This window comes from Phocoena sinus, chromosome 19 (genome assembly GCF_008692025.1).
Source record: "Phocoena sinus isolate mPhoSin1 chromosome 19, mPhoSin1.pri, whole genome shotgun sequence".
NCBI lineage: Eukaryota > Metazoa > Chordata > Mammalia > Artiodactyla > Phocoenidae > Phocoena > Phocoena sinus.
This window is the reverse complement of record NC_045781.1, coordinates 11,939,894-11,961,778: the sequence shown is the minus strand read 5'-3', so window position 1 is coordinate 11,961,778 and position 21,885 is coordinate 11,939,894. Positions and strand designations below refer to the sequence as shown.

The window sequence follows — 21,885 nt, the reverse complement described above, 5'->3', positions numbered from 1 at the left end:
GTGAGGCAGACGACCCAGAGCCACCTTCCCAGGCCCCGACCCCACCCCGCCTTTCCGCCTGAGCCTGGCCCCTCTGTCCCCAGATCGAGAAACTCAAGGCAGAACAGAGCAAGCAGCCACCCACCCCCCTACTGGGGCGCAAGTTCTTTGGAGACCCTACGGAACTGGCGGCCAAGGCTGCGCCCCTGCTGCGACCAGGGGGCTATGAGAGGGGCTTGGAGCCCCTGGCCCGCCGGGCCTCGGACACGCTCTCGGCCGAGGTGCGGACCCGGGTGGGGTACGTGCGCCAGGAGCTCAAGCCGGAGCGCCTCCAGCCGCGCATCGACCGGCTGCCGGAGGTCCCGGCGAGGGTGGAGCCCACGGCCCTGCCGGCTGCACCAGAGGACGCCGCGGAGACCCCTGGGGCCCCCGCGGCAGCGGAGCAGGTCCGGCCGCGGCCAGAGCGCCAGGAGTCCGCTGATCGCGCGGAGGAGCTGCCCAGGAGGCGGCGGCAGGAGCGGCAGGAATCGGCCGAGCAATCTGAGGAGGCTGCGCGGAGGCGGCGGCCAGAGCGGCCGGAGTCAACGGAACATGAGGTGGCACACAGCCTTACCCTGGGCCGCTACGAGCAGATGGAGAGGCGGCGCGAGCGGCGGGAGCGGCGGTTGGAGCGGCAGGAGTCCAGCGAACAGGAGATGCCCACCAGAGGAGACCTGGCCAAGGGGTGAGGCCCCATGTGCCCAGGGAGTGGAGGAAGGGGGACACGGAGAGCTCCTGGAGCCACACAGGCCCAGCGGAGAGGGCTTCCGGGCTCAGAACTGCCTAGGGAGGGAGATACATTTGTGGCACCCATTCTGTAGAGATGTAAACTGAGGCTGGAAGAGGTTGGGAGTCGTTCCCACTATCCCACAGTGGCAGTGGCTTCCTCCAGGTGCAGGTTCTCTGCTACTGAGTTTCTGACCCCTGCATCAAATCCCCTGGATGACCCTGGGCAGGGATTTTATTCTCTCTGCATCTCAGTTTCTCCACTGGGCTAATGGTGGAACCATCACCTCCCTGATTGGAGTTAAGACCCTTTATCACAGTCTCTCTCAACCTCATAAACTGGGTGCTGTAATCATATCCATTTTATGGATGGAGCAACTGAGGCTCACAGAGGGCAAGTCACTCAGTTTGGGTGAAGTATGACTGGAACCCAGGCCTTTCAGAATCCTGAGTGTGTTGTGCACATCACTTCAACCAGCTGTGTCCCCAGAAAGAGGCCTTTGGTCAAATACGTTTCAGTGACAATGACTTCCTGACCCCTTTTAATTTTGTATTTCGTGAACATTGGCTGAGTGCCCACTCTGTGTGTGGTATGTGCTGGGGAGAGCAATGACCCAACCAGCTCCAGCCCTGCTTTCATGGGGCTCACAGTCCAGTGGGGGAAACAGACTTGTCACCAGAGAGTGTGACCCAGAATGATCAGGGCTGGGATGGCGGAAATCCAGGGAGCTTGAAAGCTTAGGGGGTGGGTGGAAAAAGGCAACAGTATGTTCAAAGGCTTGAAGGCACCAGTTTGCATTTTGGTCTCTGTGTTGCTTAAAACTCAAGAGGGGAGAGAGGTTCCATCTTCCATTTGGCAGACATGTGCTGAGCACCTGTGGTGTGTAAGGCAAACATCTGAGACAGGTAGCTGCAGAAGTGGACAGGGACCTGGCATCTCAGGCTAAGAGGTTGAGGCTCCTCTGGCCAGCCAGGCTGGTCTCTGGGAGAAGGCATCCCAGTTCCATTGGGTCTTTCTGTGCCCACCTCCCCACCCCCAGGAAGGCCACCCTGGCTGACATTGTGGAGCAGCTGCAGGAGAAGGAGGCAGGCCCAGGGCTCCCTGTTGGGGTAAGTTGAGCCTCGGTGTGGGTGGGGGTATGGGGGCCCCTCTCCTCAGAACCGGAGTCAGAATCCCAAAAACACCAGTGCTTAGCCCTGCCCCCCTATCCGAACCCTGCACAGGCTCTCAGGGGATGGAGAGGGCTCCCAGATGCCTCCCACAATCTGAAATTTTCTCCCTTAGAAAGATGAGGCCACCGACCTAAGAGACTCCTACCGCCCTACACACACACACACACACACACACACACACACAAAGTAGACTCCAGACTCTTCCCACATCTGTCCTGGACTTTTTCTCTAGCCCAATGGGGGTCTCAAATTTCCTTACTGACAGCCGTATGCACACAGGAGGCCCCAGATTCCTCCTACAAAGATGCTGGGACATCTACCTGCCTGCACCCCCTACCTCCATAGGTCTAACTCCCTTCCCCCTAAGATAGAGAGGGATTCCAAACGTAGGCGTCCTGACAGACCCACTCCCAAGACCGGGGGAGCCCTTAAGAGTTGGGCCTCCAACCCTGAGATCCTCCCATACTCGCCTTCAAGACAGATTGCCCTGCAGACAGATGGGACCCCCAGACCTGTGAGTTCCCCCAGACAGATGGCTCCCACACCCCACTATGGACAGCACCCCTCTTCCCCCTCCCTTCACACAGCCGTCGCTGCCTCAGCCTCGCGAGCTTCCCCCCGGCCGCCTGCCCAACGGGCTTGAGCCGCCCGAGCGGACACCTCGGCCGGACCGGCCGCGGGCGCGGGACCGGCCCAAGCCGCGACGGCGGCCGCGGCCCCGAGAGGGTGGTGAGGGCGGGGGAAGCCGGCGCTCGCGGTCCGCCCCGGCCCAGGGCAGCTCCGCCCCCGCGCCTCCGCCACCGCCCACTCATACAGTGCAGCACGAGGGCTTCCTGCTGCGCAAGCGCGAGCTCGACGCTAACCGCAAGTCGTCCAACCGGTGAGCGTGTGGGCGGGGCTTTGGAAGGCGGGTCCCAAGCTCAGGGTCGAATGAATGAATGAGTGGGTCTGAAGAGGGGGGTGGGGCTAAACTTTAGGGCGCCCAACCCGTGGCGGGGTAGGCGAGGCCTGAAAAGGGGGCCTTAACTTCAAAGAATCAATCAGTGAGCCGGAGGAGCGGGGCTTAAGGTTAGTGCGTCCAATGGGTGAGTGGGTGGAGCTTAGATGGGGGCGGGACCTGAAGAAAAAGTTATTACTACCCAATCTTATAGCAACCAACCCAAGAGTTAACTAGAGCTGATAGCAAACGGTGTGGGGTCTCGTCTAGAGGGTTCTCAAGGCTCGTGAGGTGGAGCCTGGAGAGGTCCTTCAACCAGTGAATGGGGTGGGTTCATTTATTTCAATTTCAATTGAGGAAGGGCCTGATAAGGGGCGGATCCCAAACTGAGGGCTGAGGGGTGGGGGGCACCTCATATAGGTTTCCAGATGGGGGCCTAACAGTGATGTGTCTACTCTTGGAGTCCAGCTCCGGATTGTCCAACCCTTTTTTGTCCAACTGAGAGGCAGAATCTGGGGAGAGGTGGAGCCCATAAGGGAAGCGTTGAACAAGCAGAAGGAGTTGGGCAGAACAGATTGAGGTTTTGCCTGTGGAGGTAGTCTTTCCTCCTTGTGCTGAGAGCAAGGTGGGAATAAACAGAGGCACCTGGATGTATTTTGATCGTGGGAGACTTCCTCCTCGGTTGGGGCTTCCGCTGAATGGGGAGACAAGAATTCCTCACTCCAGACAGTAGACCAATAGACTAATAGATCTCCCTTCAGGGAATTCGGGGTTCGGGGTGGGGGTGGTGGAGGAGTGGCGAGGAACATGCCCAAACAGAGGCCTGTGGAGGAGACAGCTTAAGTGTTGCCTTCAGGAAATTCAGTGTGGGAGGGGATAATGAAGGCCAACCCCAGCAGGGGCCAGCCTGGACAAAAGCTTGGTACCCAGAGACTTAGACCCTCCTCTCAGCTCAGCAACTGCTATAAGGAGGAGCACTCCAGGTGTATGGCCCAACTAGGGCAAAGGTCCCCAGGGAGGAAGGTTCAAGCATATTCAGCCCATGAAGGGTATTAATGAAGAGTACTCAGGCAGAGTGCTGCGACTCTGCCTTGAGCCCCGTGTCGTCACCCCAGGTCGTGGGTGAGCCTGTACTGCGTGCTCAGCAAGGGGGAGCTGGGCTTCTACAAGGACGCCAAGGGCCCAGCATCGGGGGGCACGCATGGCGGGGAGCCACTGCTCAGCCTGCACAAGGCCACCAGCGAGGTGGCTAGTGACTACAAGAAAAAGAAGCACGTCTTCAAGCTCCAGTGAGCCCCCTCAATGGGCAAGAGGGAGGGTCCAAGACCCACCTTCCCCCTCCCAGCAATACCCTGCTTCCCTGGAGGACGGTTGGTGGATGGGTGGGCTGGGCCTCTGCCTCAGAGCCCCTAGATCCTGTGTCCTCTCCCACAGAACCCAGGACGGCAGTGAGTTTTTGCTCCAGGCTAAAGATGAGGTGAGATCTGTTCCTTTCTCTCCCCTATTCGACCTCAGGAACCATCTGGCTGGCTGACTCCTGGCCTAGAGTGATGGGGCTGTGAAGAGGAGAAGCACAAGCCAGAGTTACCAGGGCTGAACTGGGAAAGCCCATGGGCAATGAGAAACCAGAAGAAGTTTCTAATCTAGCTGGGGGGAGTGGAAGATCAGGGGCTGGCCTGGAGGCCCCAGGACAACGTCCAACCTCCTTGCCTTGGCCTCTGAGATGAAACTGGAAAGTTGGGAGGGAGTTAGCTTAAAAAAAAAAAAAAAAAGATGAACTACAAGTGCAAAGAACCAGAAGTACAGAATCGCAAAGGGTTAACTGTGCTGGAGGAGAGAGTTCAAGGAGGAAAGTTCTCAGAAAGGTTCCCAGGGGCTGGATCTCTAAGGACACCGTGGGTCATTCGGAGGCTGGAGTTTATTCTAAGGGCACTAGGGAGCCATGGCAGAGTTTTGAGCAAGGGAGGGTTACAGTGATGCATAAGAAAGATCCATTTGGTTACCATGTGCAGGGTAGAATGGAGAGGGTGAGAGTGGAGGTGTGGAGCACAGGAGGTGGCCAGGGCAGGAACCCAAGTGGGAGACCACAAGGCTGGATTAGGGCAGGCCTGTGGGGAGAGGAGGAGGAGGTGGGTGAGAGACAAGAATGTGAGTGGACCTTGGGACTGGGGCTAAGGGGAGAGGTCAGGGGAGGAGGAGCAGGCATGGAGGTGGTTTGAAGAGATGCTGAAAATAGTAACACTTGTTACCTCATTCATCATCACAAGAGGCTATGAAGTAGGCCTTTCTTCCCTCCATGCCTCTTTTCCTTATCTTTAAAATGGAGATAAAAATAGTTTCCCATCATAGGATTATTGTGAGAATTAAATAAGTTGATACAGGTAGAGCACTTACAGGGCCTGCAAAATTACAGTGTTTGTGTCTGCTGACATTATTGCTTCCTGTTGTTTATCTCTATAGTGGGAGTTAGACATAATCCAAATGCATAGGATTAAGTGAATTAATCCACAAAAGTGCTTAGAACAGAGCTAGGCACCAAATAAGTGCTATGTAACTATTTACATCATCATCATCATTACTGTTATTGTTAGTATTATCCATTTAATAGATGAGGAAACTTAGGTTCAGAGTGGGCAGCCTGATTCTAGATTCATCGGTCTCCTCTCTTCCGAATATAGACTGTGTCCTGTTTCTCTCTCCAGGAGGAGATGAACGGCTGGCTGGAGGCTGTGGCCGCCTCGGTGGGGGAACACGCCGAGATCGCCCGCTGGGGCCAGACACAACCCACCACGTCGTCCACAGACGAGGGCAATCCCAAGCGGGAGGCGGGGGAGCGCAGGGCCAGCGGGCGCCGGAAGTGACTTCCCACCCGCAGGGCCTGACTCACCTCCCCGCCCCTCCTCCCCGCACTGTGGGCACAAAGACACTTTCTCTTCCGCAGGGGCTGGAGGCCCTAGTCCCACCAACACTGCGGACGCGCCCTGACCGGCACCGGAAAGGAGGGGACTTCTCCTGCACCCCAAGAAGTGGTGGGGAGATTGCTGCCCCTATAGCCATATCTCGGCCCCTTCCCGCTCGCCACCTCCACCCCAGGTGCTGGGGCTCCATTATTTTTATGCAATAACTGAGCTTGTGGGGGGGGCGGGTAAGGGGCCAGTTGAACCAAGCTCCCTGCCCGAATGCCCAGATCCAGCCCCAAGAAGCTGGGGTGGTAGGGGCGATAATTCCCGCCCTAGGGATGGGCATGGGGGCGCTGGTGAGGTCCCCTGGACCATCCAGGGTGCTAGGGGGTGGGGAGGGGACGCCCCCCTCCCCGCCTTTACCTCACTTCCAATGCTGCCTTGATCTCTGTCTGGGAAGGGGGAGTGAAGGGGCCCTAGCCCCCGAACTCCGCCGTCTCAGAGCCATGCGGTTAATTCCTGACTTAGTTTATTTTTGCAAAACGTCGACCTCCTCCTCCCCCCGCCCCGCATCCGCGAAGGCTTTTAATGGGAGGGGCGTCAGAGCTCAAAACTGTCTTCCTCTCTCCTCCCCCCTCCAGCTGTAAACGCCACTTCGGGAGGGGAGGGGCGAGGGGAAGCCCTCCCCCTGCATGCTTCTGGCTGGAGCACTTCCCTGGGGAGTGGGGGAACCGGGTTGTGGGCAGCCCCCATGGCCACCTGGAGAAGCCGCTGGGACCCAGGGGTGTGGGGGCGTGTGGCAGGCGCGCACTCTGTGTACCTATAATAAATCCTTTGGCTTTGACGGTCTGTGCTGGTTTTTTCGCGTTTCATGGGCTGCGCCCAGGAGGACTGGGTGGGGCGAGGGGAAGAAACTGTCTTGCGGAGAACATTTAGATGTCCCTCTTGGTGTGGACTAATTTCGAGGTCTAAACACGTGTCCCCGACGAATCACCTAGATGCCATTCCTAAACCGGGAACCCCAGAGGGATGGAGGAACGTTTTGCTATCCGTGGTAACTAAACTTCCCCAAAGGAGCCGTTCGGTCCGTCCCGTCCAGGACAGGAAAGGCGGGACCCTTTAAGGAGGCGGAGAAATTAACTGCGACGGGTGAGCGCTTTACCCAATCGCCGGTGGCTCCGGGAGTCTCCTGCCCAATGAGCACCCGGTGGGGGCGGGGCGGGATGCACACCCGGAAGCGGGTGCAGGCTGGCCGGCTAACCCGGGGGCCATGGCAGCCGCGGCCCCTGCAGCAGACGGGGTCCCAGGTCGGGGACCTCCCGGGGAGGTGATTCATCTGAACGTGGGAGGCAAAAGGTGAGTGTAGGAGTTTCCTGAGGCGCTACTCTCAAGAGCGGGGAACGAGGTGGGAGTACCCGCCTCTACCGGGGAATTCCTGTCCATCAGGGATTGCTCCGCCCCCTGCTGGAGGTGGGGAGCCTGGATGGGTGCTGGGGGAAGGAAGGGAACTTACCGGGTTGAGATTGGGGGGCCCCATTCCTCATCCTCCCTCCATCATCTCGCGTCCGCTCACGGTCCCCGCACAGATTCAGTACCTCTCGCCAGACTCTCACCTGGATCCCAGACTCCTTCTTCTCCAGGTGATTGGGAGAGCGAGTTTGGGGTGGGGGGGCGGGAGGAGAGGGTATGGGGAGACCTAATCTCCCCCTCACACACACACCCCGGCCCGTGACACCTGCTCTGCGTCCCCTCCCTGCAGTCTTCTGAGTGGACGCATCTCAACACTGAAAGATGAGACCGGAGCCGTGAGTAGAGCAAGAGCTGATATGGGGCGGCCGGTAGGAGGAGGGACAGGATCCGCACTCAGCCCGGCTCTTTGCCCTATCTGTCCTCTGCCTCCCTTCCCCGCAGATCTTCATCGACAGGGACCCCACCGTCTTCGCCCCTATCCTCAACTTCCTGCGCACCAAAGAATTGGACCCCAGGTTGGCATGGAAGATAAAGGGGAGTCCCCCACCGTCTTCACCGCCCCCCCCGGAAGTCTCTTCTTCCCCTCAGAATGTTCACTTAAGCTCCTTGATCATATTTAAATTATGCGTCCTTAGAATTCTCCCCCACAAAACACACACGCACACATACACACACATTTTCACCTTAGAATCTTGATCCAATCAAAATTTTCTACCTCTTGAGATTCTCTGTGCAGTTTTGAAAACTTCGTCCTCAGCATTCTCTGTCCACTCCCACTCCCCAGACCCTGACCCCTAGTCAATTCTACTACCCAGGGGTATCCACGGTTCCAGCCTCCTCCACGAAGCCCAGTTCTATGGACTCACTCCTCTGGGTAAGTGGGGCCCCCTTTAACATCCTCATCCCATAGAAAACCAGCTCACTAGTGATGCTCCCCCTTTCCCCTCCCTCCTGAAAGAAGGTTGGATTAGAGCTGAGAGCCCTGGGTTTGGTCCTGGGTCTCAGGAGGGTGGTGATATTCTGTGGAGAAAGAGATGGGGGAGGGGGAAAGGGATCTGCCTCAGTGTTCTCCAAGTCCCAGCCTTTGAGTCCTTCCGTCTTAGTTCGTCGTCTGCAGCTTCGGGAAGAGTTGGATCGCTCTTCTTGCGGAAACGTCCTCTTCAATGGTTACCTGCCTCCACCAGGTGGGAACTACTAAGGAATGGAGGGGGGGCTAAAGACTACATTTCCCATAAGGCTGCAGCTCTTGGTTGCCTGAGCTGTGGGCCCTGAGACACTATGGGAGTTGTAGTTCTATATCAGATGCTTGGACTGATGCTTGGAAAGGAAGTAAGAAACAGCGTTTCCCATGAGGCAATGGGCCAAGCTAGTCCCCCGGAGGCTCAGAAGCTTACCCTAGAGCCCAATGGGAGTTGTAGTCCAGGTTTGATTTCCTTGTAGGGAGGCTTAGGGAGAACTGGTGTCCTTTGCATGGAGGGGAGAAATGTTAAAGGAGAGTTATTGACTATAATCTCCATGGAGCAGCCAGCCCACTGGCCATGGAAAATATGCACCCGTGGTTATTGGGAACTGTAATCTACTAGACTTTGCTGATAGGTAGAAGGAATAGAGTGGGGAAATTCAGTTTATGGCTTTATTTCCCTAACCTCAGTCAAGACCTACTACCTTCATGAAGTTTGTCAAATATGAAGACGCATTGTTCTCTTAACTTAGTTTGACCCTGTTTTTTTTTAATTGTTTTAAATAGAAGCTTTTTGTCACTACCTTCATGCCATAAATAAGTAGACGTGAAATAAACCCCAAACATAACAGTGTAATTAAACTCTGGGTAGATACTGTTGTCTGCCAATGAGACAGGCTTCCATTTCTTGAAAGGAAAGATTGCCAAATATTGAAGAGCTATTAATATCGTGGCAGCCCCAAACTGATTCTTTATTTGTGATGGGCTCAAAGGAACTGAAAAGGGAGCAGCTCGCTGTGTGATTCAGTCTCATTTAACGCCATGTCCCTGCACCACCGAAAATCTTTTCTCTAGGAGACGATGCTACCCATGTGGCAAAATCAGCATCTGGCACACTTTAAGTGCTTGCTACGTGACAATTATTACAATGATTGTCACTCTACCCCTTCTCCCTGCCACAGTGTTCCCGCTGAAGCGGCGGAACAGGCATAGCCTGGTGGGGCCCCAGCAAGCAGGGGGACGCCCAGCCCCTGTTCGAAGGAGCAACACGATGCCCCCCAACCTGGGCAACGCAGGGCTGCTGGGCCGAATGCTAGATGAGAAAGCCCCTCCCTCCCCATCAGGTACATTTCTGTCTCTTGGGAGATTGGGGCAGCCAGTGGGCCCCTGTGACCCTGCCCTGATCCCTGCCTTTCCCCGCAAGGGCTACCAGAGGAGCCGGGAATGGTGCGCCTGGTGTGTGGACACCACAACTGGATCGCCGTGGCCTATACCCAGTTTCTTGTCTGCTATAGGTGCTCAGGGAGGGTGGTGGGAGGACACCTTAAGCCCTGTTGATGGGGAGGGCTCAGGGTGAGGGTTCACGATGTCCCTCAATCTTCCAGGCTGAAGGAAGCCTCTGGCTGGCAGCTGGTGTTTTCCAGTCCCCGCCTGGACTGGCCCATTGAGCGACTGGCACTCACAGCCCGGGTGCTCAGTGGGGCCCTGGGTGAGCATGACAAGATGGTGGCAGCAGCCACGGGCAGCGAGATTCTGCTGTGGGCTCTGCAGGCAGAAGGCGGAGGCTCTGAGATAGGTATGGCACCAGGCTTTTTCCAGAACCCTTTTGCCCTTTAGAATTCTACTCCAACTTGTGGCCTGTTAAAACAGCCCACGTGCCACCATTCTCTGCGTTATTAGGATGCTCCAGCCCTTTAGAATTCCGTATCCTGTTAGCATTCCTTGGTTTGGTAGAAAAATCCACCCACATACAATTCTCTCCTCCATCAGAATTCACTGCCCTGTTAGATCTCTTTGCTTGGGTAGAATTCTCCCTGCCAGTGAAATCCCAGACCTGTTAGAATCTGTTCCCATTAGAAATCTGACTCCTTAGACTAATCTGTTCGCTAACAAATCTTAATCCTCGTGAGAATCCCCTGCCGCCCATAGAGTTTTTTGCCTTTGTTGAAAATCTTAGCTGCGTTAGAGTCCCACGCCCTGCTAGAGTCCCTCGCCGCAGCAGGAATCTGGCCCGTTGTAATCCGCTGTAATTCCTGCTGGAATCCTCTAACCTGTAAAGATTCTATGACCAAGTTGAATCCTCTGGCCCTTGGAGTTCTTCCTGCCACCCCTCTTCTCCCCCGTGAAAGGGGGTCCTGGCTCAGCCTTCCTCACCCTGTGCAGGAGTGTTCCATCTGGGCGTGCCTGTGGAGGCCTTATTCTTCGTCGGGAACCAGCTCATCGCCACAAGCCACACAGGGCGCATCGGGGTGTGGAATGCCGTCACCAAGCACTGGCAGGTCAGGGCACTGGCCAGCCTGGCTGCCTCTTTCTCGGGTGCCCAGACCAGTCAGACCCAGGGAGGGGTTCCTTTCTGCCCCACCCGACCTGGAGAGAACCAGGGGACCCAGCAGTGGGCCAGATCCAGTGGTGGGGTAGGATGGGGTATGATAAAGGCCAAAGGAGGATCCAGGAGGCCTTCGTGGCTGATGTGAAGGATGGTGGGTTTGGAAAGGAAGAGAGGGTTCTCCAGACACTGGGTGGGAGACCGGGTGAGGGGAGATGGTAGAGGAGGCGGAAACCCAGAGACAGACGTGCAAACGTCCATCATTCTCTCTGCACTCGCCCCAAGCTCTGTCCAACATGTAAAACAGAAAATTCACCCACAGCGTCGTTTTCTAAAGTGTGAGCGTTTGGCTGAGAGAGACAGACAAACAGAGAAAGGACAGAGAAAGAAACAGAGATGGAGAGAAACAGACAAATAGAAACAGGAGGTCAGAGGTGCCAGAGAGACAGAAAGAGGGTGGGTGGAGAGAAACCAGGACTAAATGACTGTAGTAGATGAAGGGACACAGAGAGAAAGAGGGAGATGAGTAAAGAAATGTCAGAAATACAGAGTCAAGGAGAGGCCACGAGACAGAAGCGCCAACCAAGAGCCATTCAGAGACAGACGCCGATGATGCAGCCCTGGAGCAGGCAAGGCTGGGGAGGAGTGGGCCTAGAAACTGGTGGGAGGGTGCTGGAGCAGGGAGGCATGGGCATGCCAGGGGGGTCACTGCAGAGGCAAAGGCAGGAAGGGATGGCACCATGGCCACAGCCCACCCCGCCCCACCCCCAGGTCCAGGAGGTGCAGCCCATCACCAGTTACGATGCTGCAGGCTCCTTCCTCCTCCTGGGCTGCAACAACGGCTCCATCTACTACGTGGGTGAGCAGCAGCTGGCACTCCAGCTGCCTGAGAACCTCCCCTGAGAGGTGGGAGAGGAGGGGAAAGGCTGGGGTACCTTGAACAAACCCACTCTATCCTCCCTGTTCACCCCAGATGTGCAGAAATTCCCCCTGCGCATGAAGGACAATGACCTCCTTGTCAGCGAGCTCTACCGGGACCCAGCGGAGGATGGAGTCACAGCCCTGAGTGTCTACCTCACCCCAAAGACCAGTAAGCTATAGCTCAGCTCCCTGCCCTGCCATCAGCAGCCAGCCCCGACCGCAGCCCGGAGCTGTCTCCCCATCACTTGTGTAGCATGACCCAGTGAGATTTATGGAGAAGCAGACAGATTCAACTCATACAGTCATTCAACAAACAGTTACTGAGCACCACTTACATATAGGCACTGTTCTAGGTGCTCCGCCATGGCAGGCCTCTTCACCAGGGGCAAAATTGACCTCTAGTTGTTGATCTTGGTGTTTCTTTCCCATATCTGTGATTAGGGCGTGATGCTTGCACGCTCCTGAAACAAAGAGGATGCATGTCTTGGGAATTCCCAGGTGGTCCAGTGGTTAGGACTCCAGGTTCTCACTACTGAGGAGGGCCCAGGTTCGATTCCTAGTCGGAAACTAAAATCCCATAAGCTGTGTAGCGTGGCCAAACCCACACACACACACCAAAACAGCAACAGCAACAACAACAAACAAAAACCCCAAACAAACAAAATCAAAGAAACATAAACAGTCAAACAGAAAGAGGATGCACGTGTTACAGTGGATGAAGCTGAGTTCTCTCACTTGAGACAGTCTTTGTGTTTTGTTTTCTTGATTGCAAATGCAGAGAAATAGTTTTTTTGTTTGTTTTTACTGAGATATAATTCCCATACCATAAAATTCACAACTGAGTAATTTTAGTAGATTCACAAAGTTGTGCCGCCATCACCACTATCTAATTCCAGAACGTTTTTATCACCCCCAGAACAACCCATGCTTGTTAGCGGTCACACCCCAGTCCTCCCTCCTGACAGCCCCTGGACACCTCTAATCCACTTTCTGTCTCTGTGGATTTGCCTGTTCTAGACATTTAATGTAAATGGAATCATGCAGTACGTGGCTTTTTGTGTCTGACTTTTTTCACTTTGGTTAACGATTCATTTTTTTTTAATGGTTAGTGCTTTTTTGGAGCTTAAGATCTCTTACCCTACCCCCAGGTTGTGAAGATTTTTCCCTATGTTTTCTTCTAGAAGCTTTGCAGTTTTAGCTTTTACACGTAGCTTTCTGTTCCATTTCAAATTAACTTTTAGGTATGGTGTGAGGTAGGGGTCACAGTGCATTTTTTTCTAGCAGGCGTAAATTAATAATAAACTTAACTTCACAGCATGTCATCACATAAGGCCCCTTTCTTTTTTTAAACTGTATTTAGTTATTTATTTGGCCACACTGTGTGGCTTGTGGGATCTTAGTTCCCTGACCAGGGATTGAGCCCAGGCCCTTGGCAGTGAGAGCGCGGAGCCCCAACCACTGGACTGCCAGGGAATTCCTAAGGCCCCTTTTTTATGTCATTGATTTACTCCTTTCCTCCCCATCCCCGTCCTCTCCACGTGCCACTATTCTGTCACATTTAGCATTTATATTTTCATTTGTTTGTGTCCTTACAAAATGGGTATTATGGACATGTTTTTGAATTTGCATAAATGGTATGGGGTATATAACTCAGTTTATATATCTTACTTTTGTCCATCCTGCCCTAGGTTAAATATCCATCCATGTTGCTATTCATAACCTGAATCCATTGCTTCTAACTCCTGCATAAAATATTAAAACCACATTTTACCCACATTCCTTAAGATGGTCCATTAAGTTTGTGACGTTACAACATACCTTTCCCCTGTGGAAATTTGGCAAGGTTGGGGAGTTCCTCAGGCACGCTGTGTCGAGTTTCATTTTCTTGCCTTGCTGTCTGTCTGGTTTTGTTTGTTTGTTTGACCCCACCCCACCATGTGGCTTGGCAGGATCTTAGTTCCCTGAAGAGACTGAACCCGGGCCTGTTTGTTTATATGTCCCTTTCTATGTTTCTCTGTCTTTCTCTCGAATTCCATCTCTCTCTCTGTCAGTCTCTGTCTCTGTATCCCTCCCTGTGATTTGTTTCTTGGTTCCCTGTTTCTCTATTTTTCTATCTCTCTTCCCCCTCTTCTCAGCTTTGTCTCTTTTTTTTTTTTCGGTACGCCGGCGTCTCACTGTTGTGGCCTCTCCCGTTGCGGAGCGCAGGCCCAGCGGCCATGGCTCACGGGCCCAGCCGCTCCTCAGCATGTGGGATCTTCCCAGACCGGGGCACGAACCCGTGTCCCCTGCATTGGCAGGCGGACTCTCAACCACTGTGCCACCAGGGAAGCCCTCTCTCTGTCTTCTTTAAAATTTTAGTTTATTTTTTATATAGCACGTTCTTATTAGTTATCTATTTTACACACATTAGTGTACATATGTCAATCTGTCTCCCTCTCTGTCTTAATTTCTGTCTCTGGTTTCTCTGCCCCATCCCTCTGTCTCCCATTCCTCCGTTTCCCACGTCTCGCCACCTTGTTCTCTCCATCTCTCCCTCTCCCTTTACTTTCTGACTCTGCATCTGTTCTTTGTCTGTTGCCTCTTCTCTCTGCCTTGGTTTCTGTCTCTCTGTGACCCTGTCCCTCTCTTCCTCCTCGGCCCCTCACCAGGTGACAGTGGGAACTGGATTGAGATCGCCTACGGCACGAGCTCAGGGGGTGTGCGTGTCATCGTGCAGCATCCCGAGACTGTGGGCTCGGGGCCTCAGCTCTTTCAGACCTTCACCGTGCACCGCAGCCCTGTCACCAAGATCATGCTGTCAGAGAAGCACCTCATCTCAGGTGAGCCTTGGCCGGCTGCCCCACATGCCCATCTCCCTGCAGGAGGGATGGCTTAGCTGTGAGCACGAAGCCAGGTGGATGAGGGTTTACACTGGGGAGAGACAGTGTGTGGGGAGTGGCCTCTGGAGAATTCCGTGAAGGGGACCAGTCTGTGGGGAGTGGATTTGCCAGGGAGAGGGGAAAATTAATCAATTTAGCAATTGCCAGGCACGGGGGAAACAGTGATAAGACAGGCCAAGTCCCTACCCTCGTGGAGCTGATGCTCTAGCGGGGGCAGCGGACAATAAATCAATAAAAATATAAATCACTATCTGGCAATGGGGATGGGGGCCATGAATAAAAACAAAGCTATGTGAGAGGCCAAGAGAGTGCCAGGATCACTGGAGAGTGCATGGTTCAGGAAGTTCTTCCTGAGGAAGGAGCTCTGAACAGAAATGAGCAGTGCAGGTCAGTGGGGACAAGCATTCCAGGCAGAGGGAACAGGCATTGCAAAGGCTCTGAGGTGGGAGGATGTTTGGTGTGTCTAAGGAAGAGCAGGGGCCCACTGGGCCCAGAGTGGAGTGGGTGAGGAAGAGGGTGGGGGGTGATGGGGTAGGTCAGTGGGACCTTGTAACCCATGGAGAAGACTTTGTCCTTAACCCTGAATGAGATGGCGCCACAGGAGGTCTCACAGCAGAGGAGGGCTGTGACCTGACACAGGTGTTCACAGGATCCCTCTGACTGCATGTGGGGACAGGATGGGAGCAGGAAAGCCAAAGAGGAGGCTGCTGCAATGGTCCAGGCAGGAGATGAGATGGACAGGACCAGGGTAGGGGTGGGGTGGGAGCAGTGGGCAGGGAAAAGTGAGATCAGGTCCTGGAATGATTTGGAGGCAGAGCCACCGGGATTGTTAACTATTTGGAGTTCTGGGGAAGAGAGAATTCTCTGAAAGGGAAGCATTCAGAGGGGCCTGAATCCTGACACCTTTGGAAGGAGGTCATCCCGGGGCTCAGGAAGGTCGGGCAGTGGTGATGCCACGGCCGGGCCTGACCTGCTCCTGCCCCCTGGCTCCTCAGTCTGTGCCGACAACAACCATGTGCGGACGTGGTCTGTGACTCGCTTCCGTGGCATGATTTCCACCCAGCCTGGCTCCACCCCGCTCGCTTCATTCAAGATCCTGGCGCTGGAATCGGCCGATGGGCATGGCGGCTGCAGTGCTGGCAATGACATTGGTGCCTCCTAGCCCCGGGTCCCCCACCGCACGGACCCTGCCTGACCTCCATTGGCCTCCACTGATCCCTTTCCTGACCCCTGTAGACCTCTCTTGACCCACCCAGCTGATGGGGTTGACCTACACCCATCAGCACCTGACCCCTATTGACCGCCACTTACTCCCAGCTATCCCAGTTGAATTCTGTTACCCCCATTGATTCCCGCTGACCCAGGATCCGCCCCCTGCCCCTGATGTGCCTGAACTGCACTGACTGTTGCTGACATCCAACCCTGTCTGACCTCGCCCAACCCCAGCCACCTGGGGATGGGGACCTGGTCCTGGAGGGGAGGTTCAGCAGTGGGGAAGGAGGCAGAGTCTTGGGATCTGGAGGTCACAGAGACCCCAGCTGGCCCTGACTGCCCCCCTCTACCTGGCCCAGGCCCCTACGGCGAGCGGGACGACCAGCAAGTGTTCATTCAGAAGGTGGTACCAAATGCCAGCCAGCTCTTCGTGCGTCTTTCCTCCACCGGTCAGCGGTGAGGACCATCCCGTCAAACGGAGGGCGGGCAGTCAGAGGAGAAGGCAAGATGCCAGGGAGGTCAGAAGGGCATCCCAGCCAAGGGACACCGCAGGAGCAGAGGCTGGGGAGGAGCACAAGCCTGGTCCTAGATTTGGAGTTTGGGGTATCAAAGGTGTGACATGTGTGGATGGGAGTGAAGCTGGAACGATCCCAGGTGCCCCTGCTGGACCGCAAGCAGAGATCGCCCAGTGTAGTCAGGGCCGGGCTGGGGGCTGGGAGTGTGTGCACAGGCTGGGGGGTGAGAGCCAGGATGGGGGAGGGACGGGAAGCTGTGGGAGCCCAGAGGTGGTGCTTGCTCCAGCCTGGGAAGGGGGCCTGTTGAAGAGGAGTCTCTGAGCAGAGACCTTGAGGATAAATAAGAATGAGCAGAAGAAAGGAGGGAGGGGAAAGTCTGTGCCTGGCTGAAGGGGCAGCATGTGCAAAGGCTGGAACAGCCAGAGAGGATAACCAGGGACCTGCACGTGGTCTCTGGGGGCTGGAGCACCAAGAGGTCAGAAATGGGGCTGCAGAGGGGCGCAGCCTTGCCAATTGTATGGAAGAGCTGAGACTGTCCTGAGTGTCCTGGGGAGCCATGGCTGCTCTGAGGGGGATGGACTGGAGGTTGGAGAGCAGGCTGGGACAGATGCCTGGCCGGAGAGGGCAGGGCTTGATCAGGGCCAGATGGGGAGGGGAGGAGGGGGCCGGCCATGGGGAATGCTGGGAAGTGAGGGAGGCACCCAGGATGAGTCTTGGGCCCTCCCTGAGACAGGAACAGGGAGGGCAACATGTTTGGGGGAGAATCCCATTTGGGCCCCATGGTGAGTGTGTGGGGCTGGGGACATCCAGGAGGCTCCTGGTCCCCACAGGGCTGGAACCCAAGACAGTAGATTTGGGAGGGATGGAGAGGCTTGGGTGCTCATCCGAGAAGCAGGAACTGAAACCATAAGGGCGGTGGGGACTGAGGCCTGGGAGGGGTATAAAGATGAGAAGAGGGACCAGGCCAGGCCCTGGTGTGGCCAAGGTGACCCCTGCCCCTCCCCTCTCAGGGTGTGCTCCGTGCGCTCCGTGGATGGCTCGCCCACCACCGCCTTCACAGTGCTCGAGTGTGAGGGCTCCCGGAGGCTGGGCTCCCGGCCCCGGCGCTACCTGCTCACTGGCCAGGCCAACGGCAGCTTGGCCATGTGGGACCTGACCACCGCCATGGATGGCCTCGGCCAGGCGCCTGGTACTCCCCACTCCAGTCCTGTCCCAAGCCCCACAGACTCACCCTGCACCCTCTCCACAACCTCCTTCGCCATGAGCTCCCTCCCCAAGCCCTTGCCCTCTGGCCCCTTTCCCTGGCCCCCAACCCCTCCTCGCCCTTGCTTTTTAACCTCTCTTTCTTAGCTTCTGACCCCTGTCCATCGACCTCTGCATCTTTCCTCCTATCCCGACCTCAGTCCTTGCACATGACCTTTGTCTCTTGGCCTGTGCCCTTGTCTTGCCCCTGACCCTGCTTCCTTGCCGCCCCCAGCAGGGGGCCTGACAGAGGAAGAGCTGCTGGAACAGCTGGAGCAGTGCGAACTAGCCCCGCTGGCTTCCTTGAGGGGTGCTCCCCCCAGCCCCTCACCCCGGACCTCTCTCACCGGGTAGGCGTGACTCCACTTCCCCTTCTGAGTAATGAGGCGGAGGGCAGAACATGGTGGCCTGGGGGCAGGGGGGACCCAGCTCCACCCTGATGACCTGCACTGACCCTCATCACCCCCTCAGTCTCCACTCAGCCTTCAGCAGCGCCTCCCTGTCCAGCCGCCGTGGGAGCCCAAGCCCCCCACAGGCTGAGGCCCGGCGCCGCTGGGGAGGCAGCTTCGTGGAACGCTGCCAGGAACTGGTGCGGAGCGGGCCGGAGCCCCGGCGGCCACCGACACCAGCCCCCCGGCCCTCCGCGGGTCTCGGGGCTCCCCTTGCACCCCCAAAGATGAAGCTCACTGAAACTTCCTTCTGAACATGGCTGCCATGGTGCCTTGAGATACCCAGGCCCTGGGGGACTCAGGTGCCTGCCCCGCTTCCTGTCACAGCCCTGGGTTCAGGGCCAGGGCCTCCTTGGAGTGGTTAGTGTTACTAGGCCCCCATCATCTCCCTTTTCTGGAGCCAAAGTCACCCTTCCCTAATAAAGTTCTCACTGCCAACACCTTGGTCACATTCTGAGAGGGTTTGGGCACCCCTAGGGAAAGGGTAAGAGAGCCGTGGTGCCCAACCAGGTCCCTGGCTGTAGATTCAGGAACATCTGTCTCTCCTGGTTTAAGTAAAGAAAGGGAATTGGTTTACACTCTGGCTTCAGGCATGGCTGGATCCAGGGCTCAAACACTCATCCAGAATATCTTTCCATCTTTTGGCTTTGCTCTCCTCTGGGGTCATTCTCAGTCAGGTTTTCCCAGCTCTGTGCCAGGATAACTCCAGGTAGCTCCTTAGCAACATTTTTCTCTCTAGCAGCAGCAAAATCACAGGACTGATTCTCATTGACTTAAACTGAATCAGATGGCCATTCCTGGACTAATCACGTGCCCTCACGAGCCAGGCAGTGAGGTCAGCCCCGTGTTGACAGAGTGGAGGAAGAGTTCCTGAAAGGTGATTCAGGGCACTATTACCACAAACAGGGGTGAATAGGTACAGGTTGGCAGAAACACAGATGTCGGCTAGGTGACATTTGTACCCCAAACCTCACCACTGCAAACACTTTGCCCATATCCCTGGCTGCCCAGTCTTTCACCCCTCTCTTGCCCACACCAGGGAGGGTATGTAGAACAGGATCAGCTCACCCCAGCCTGACATCCTTGAGGTTTTTCCCCAGTTAATACCTACCTATGTCAACTCCTCAGGGAAGTTTTCTGCATCTTTTCCTTGGGTCAATAATAGAAGAGAAAGTGGGCCAACTAAGAACAAGGGATTTTAGAACATGCTAATCCTGGAATTCCAGAGTTTCTGGAGTGCCAGAACTTCTGTAACATGGGGGAGTGGGGTCTAGAATGTTAGGAAATGTAGAACACAGGAATATTCTAGAGTACTAGTGGATGAGCAGTATTAGGCTTCCTCCCTGCATATCAAAGAATCCAGACTGTAGAAGTTTCTGAAAAAGGACCTGGAAAGTCAATGATTCTAGAACAGAGGAGCTTTCTAGAATGCCTATGAATCTACACCAGTAGGAATATTGCAAGCCAGGCATTCTGGAATGCTGATAATTATAGGAAACAGAAAGGAATCCGGATTGCTAGGAAATCTAGAGCACAGGCATATTCTGGAATGCCAGCCCTTCCCTTCTAGATCACTAGAGGATTTGTTTTTATCCTAAGAAATCCATAATGTCAAGGGGTTCTGGATTGCCAGAGAATCTAGAACATGAGTGGGAGGCCTAAAAGGTGAGTGATTCTAAAACATGAGTGTTCTGGAATGTCTGTGATCTAGAATATGGGGGTATTTTGTAATGCTCACAGAGCTGGATTATTGAGATCGTTTTTTTTTTTCCATGCCAGGGAATCCAGAACACTTGTGTTTCTGGGATGCTAGTGATTCTAGAACTGAGGAAGAGAATGTTAGAAAATCAAGAACCCTAAAAAGATTTGTTTGTTTTTTTAATACCAGGATAAAACCCCGTGTGTGAGCACATACAATGGAGGAAGCTTCTGGAAGGCCAGGGCTCTAGAACTCTGAGGGATTCTGAAGGGTCGAGATCAGATCAAGATACAGGAGAGACATAGAAGCAACCCTGGAAGATAGTGGCACTGGTAGGGGGGGATTGGGAGCTGGGAACTCCAAATTCTGGCGGGGAGGGGAAGCCAACGCCATCCCCGGAAGTTGCAGTGGTGAGCCAGAGGCTGTTGCCTAGCAACGAGCATTGAAGATGCCCTGGATCCCAAGCAGAAGGGAGAAATTTCGGCGGCGCCCCCAGCAAATGCTCCAGCTACAGGGTAGGAGACGGGGAGGCGGGCAACGGGGGCAGGGACACACTCTCCTGCAGGGTCATGTTAGCAGGGATCGCGGGAGCTACACGAAGACAGGGACACAGGGCATATTCAGTGGGCAGAGCCAGGCACTCCATCACTGAGCTGGGACAACTCACAAATGCCCCTTAGTGGGGCCTGAGTGCCGTCGTTATTGATCCAAGGGGCTGTGAGTCCCTGGACGGTGGGTGGGCCCAGACTTCTGGGTGTCAGTTTTGGGTGTAGGTATGGATTGCTGTAGGTGACGTTAACGGGTGTGAGTGTGGCTGTGTGAATCAGCCCGTGTGCCTCAAGGTAAGGCGGGAGGGTGAAGGGGGTCCCCTGTCCTCCTTGCACATCCCTTGGAAGAAGGAGCAGGAGTTGGGGATGAATTCGAAGCTGAATTGATTGCTGTTCTTAGTCTGGGGTCAGCCGTATGGTATGGTCAGGCCTAGTACCCTGTGTGGGTGGAGGCTGGGGTCTACTCGGGGCGGGGCTAAGGCTACAGAACTGGGAACCTTAAGAATCAAACTGCTTTGAGAGACGGGGTCCCCAGAGGGGGGACAAACGTGAAAGGGGTAGGGTTTGGGATCCTAAGTGTGGGGCCTTGGCCCAATTCTTGTGGGAAAGGTTGTGACCTGAAAGAGAAGGGGTCAACTAGGGGGCAGGCTGTGAAGCTCTGATGCCTTTGGGAGCAGAGAGGCGAGGCTTGTAATTCTGAGGAAAGAGGGTGGGGCCTTGAATTTATAATGAAAGGGCGGGGCGGGGCGGGGCTTGAGACCCTCTGAGTTGGAAGGTTGTGAGCAGGGCTTGGAGCCTAGAACCCACTAAAGCGGGTGCGGGTGGGGACTAAGGCCACTTGTGGCTTGGGGCTCCTAATGGTAGAGGTCCCTAGAAAGAGAAGGGACTGGAATTCTTTAAGGAGAAAGTCTGTAATTCTGGGAGTGGGAAGGGTGCTCTTGGGAGCCTTTAAATATTCAGGCAGGGAGGGGGCTGTGGTACCCTCTAGGGGTGGCGGTGAAGAGGGGTGCAAATAGGAGAGCAGAGCCGGGAGCCCTGTGGGAGTGGAGTCTGTGGGTCAGGGGCGGAGCCTGGGTCCTCTGAGGGGCAGAGGCTACAGCCTTCTGAGGAGCAAGCTATTGTTTGTTGAGCCTGGAACCCCTGAAACACAGGGCTTTGAGAAGGGGCAAATCCTTTGGGAAGGTCTAGAGTGGGCCTGGGATTCTCAGAGGGGCCGGACCTGGAGCTCAGTGCAGGATTAGGATTGGCGTTCTGCCCCCAGAATCCCAAGTCTCTCACGTGAGAAGTAGGCACCTGTGGGGTCTTCCAGAATTTACGCCAGTCGAGGAGCAAATTCTGATGGACTTCTCCCAGGACTGTGAACCGAGGGATGAGGTCTTCCAGTGGGAATCTAGTTTAGGGGAATCTGCCCACCGCCTGCGCGTCGACTGGGAGGAGTCCCAGCAACTCCACACTTGAGGCCTCTCCTTTATAACGGGGTTCACTGAGCCAGTACCCACGACAGCACTGAAAATTCCTGATCCCCGAGCCCCATGCCAGGCACCTGTCTATTTAACCCCTCCCCTCTCGCCTCCTGATTGGTCGCGCGGGCAGCGCCCCCTGGCGGAACCGGGCTCTGATTGGAGGGAAGTTCGCAGCCTGAGACTGGGACTGTGGAGAAAGTGAGTCGGCCTCGGGCGGGGGCGGGAGG

At 55.4% G+C, this 21,885-nt stretch overlaps 2 protein-coding genes across 3 annotated transcripts in view; both read left to right on the top strand.

Annotated features, from left to right (window-relative positions):
* The window catches only part of SPTBN4 (spectrin beta, non-erythrocytic 4), a 72,483-nt gene extending 65,947 nt beyond the window's left edge, over nucleotides 1-6,536 (top strand). Inside the window, exons 31-36 of the mRNA XM_032612470.1 lie at nucleotides 84-703; nucleotides 1,785-1,854; nucleotides 2,505-2,797; nucleotides 3,970-4,143; nucleotides 4,289-4,331; nucleotides 5,557-6,536. Of these exons, the coding sequence (XP_032468361.1) occupies nucleotides 84-703; nucleotides 1,785-1,854; nucleotides 2,505-2,797; nucleotides 3,970-4,143; nucleotides 4,289-4,331; nucleotides 5,557-5,715 (1,359 nt within the window). The 3' untranslated portion in view covers nucleotides 5,716-6,536. The remainder of the gene's footprint in view (nucleotides 1-83; nucleotides 704-1,784; nucleotides 1,855-2,504; nucleotides 2,798-3,969; nucleotides 4,144-4,288; nucleotides 4,332-5,556) is intronic.
* A 439-nt stretch (nucleotides 6,537-6,975) lies between these two features.
* On the top strand, nucleotides 6,976-18,386 carry SHKBP1 (SH3KBP1 binding protein 1). Of its 2 annotated transcripts, XM_032613982.1 has the most exons (18): nucleotides 6,979-7,110; nucleotides 7,341-7,394; nucleotides 7,514-7,559; nucleotides 7,666-7,739; nucleotides 8,040-8,098; nucleotides 8,328-8,408; nucleotides 9,367-9,528; nucleotides 9,609-9,699; nucleotides 9,790-9,980; nucleotides 10,568-10,683; nucleotides 11,502-11,589; nucleotides 11,704-11,820; nucleotides 14,300-14,470; nucleotides 15,526-15,681; nucleotides 16,102-16,198; nucleotides 17,268-17,446; nucleotides 17,735-17,849; nucleotides 17,971-18,386. In XM_032613982.1, exons 1-18 carry the CDS (start codon nucleotides 7,025-7,027, stop codon nucleotides 18,200-18,202), a joined length of 2,115 nt encoding a protein of 704 aa, XP_032469873.1. In that variant the 5' UTR covers nucleotides 6,979-7,024; the 3' UTR covers nucleotides 18,203-18,386. The 2 variants fall into 2 exon arrangements, with proteins under 2 accessions (XP_032469874.1, XP_032469873.1); XM_032613983.1 differs by lacking the exon at nucleotides 15,526-15,681 and having other exon boundaries at nucleotides 6,976-7,110.
* The last annotated feature ends 3,499 nt before the right edge of the window (nucleotides 18,387-21,885 follow it).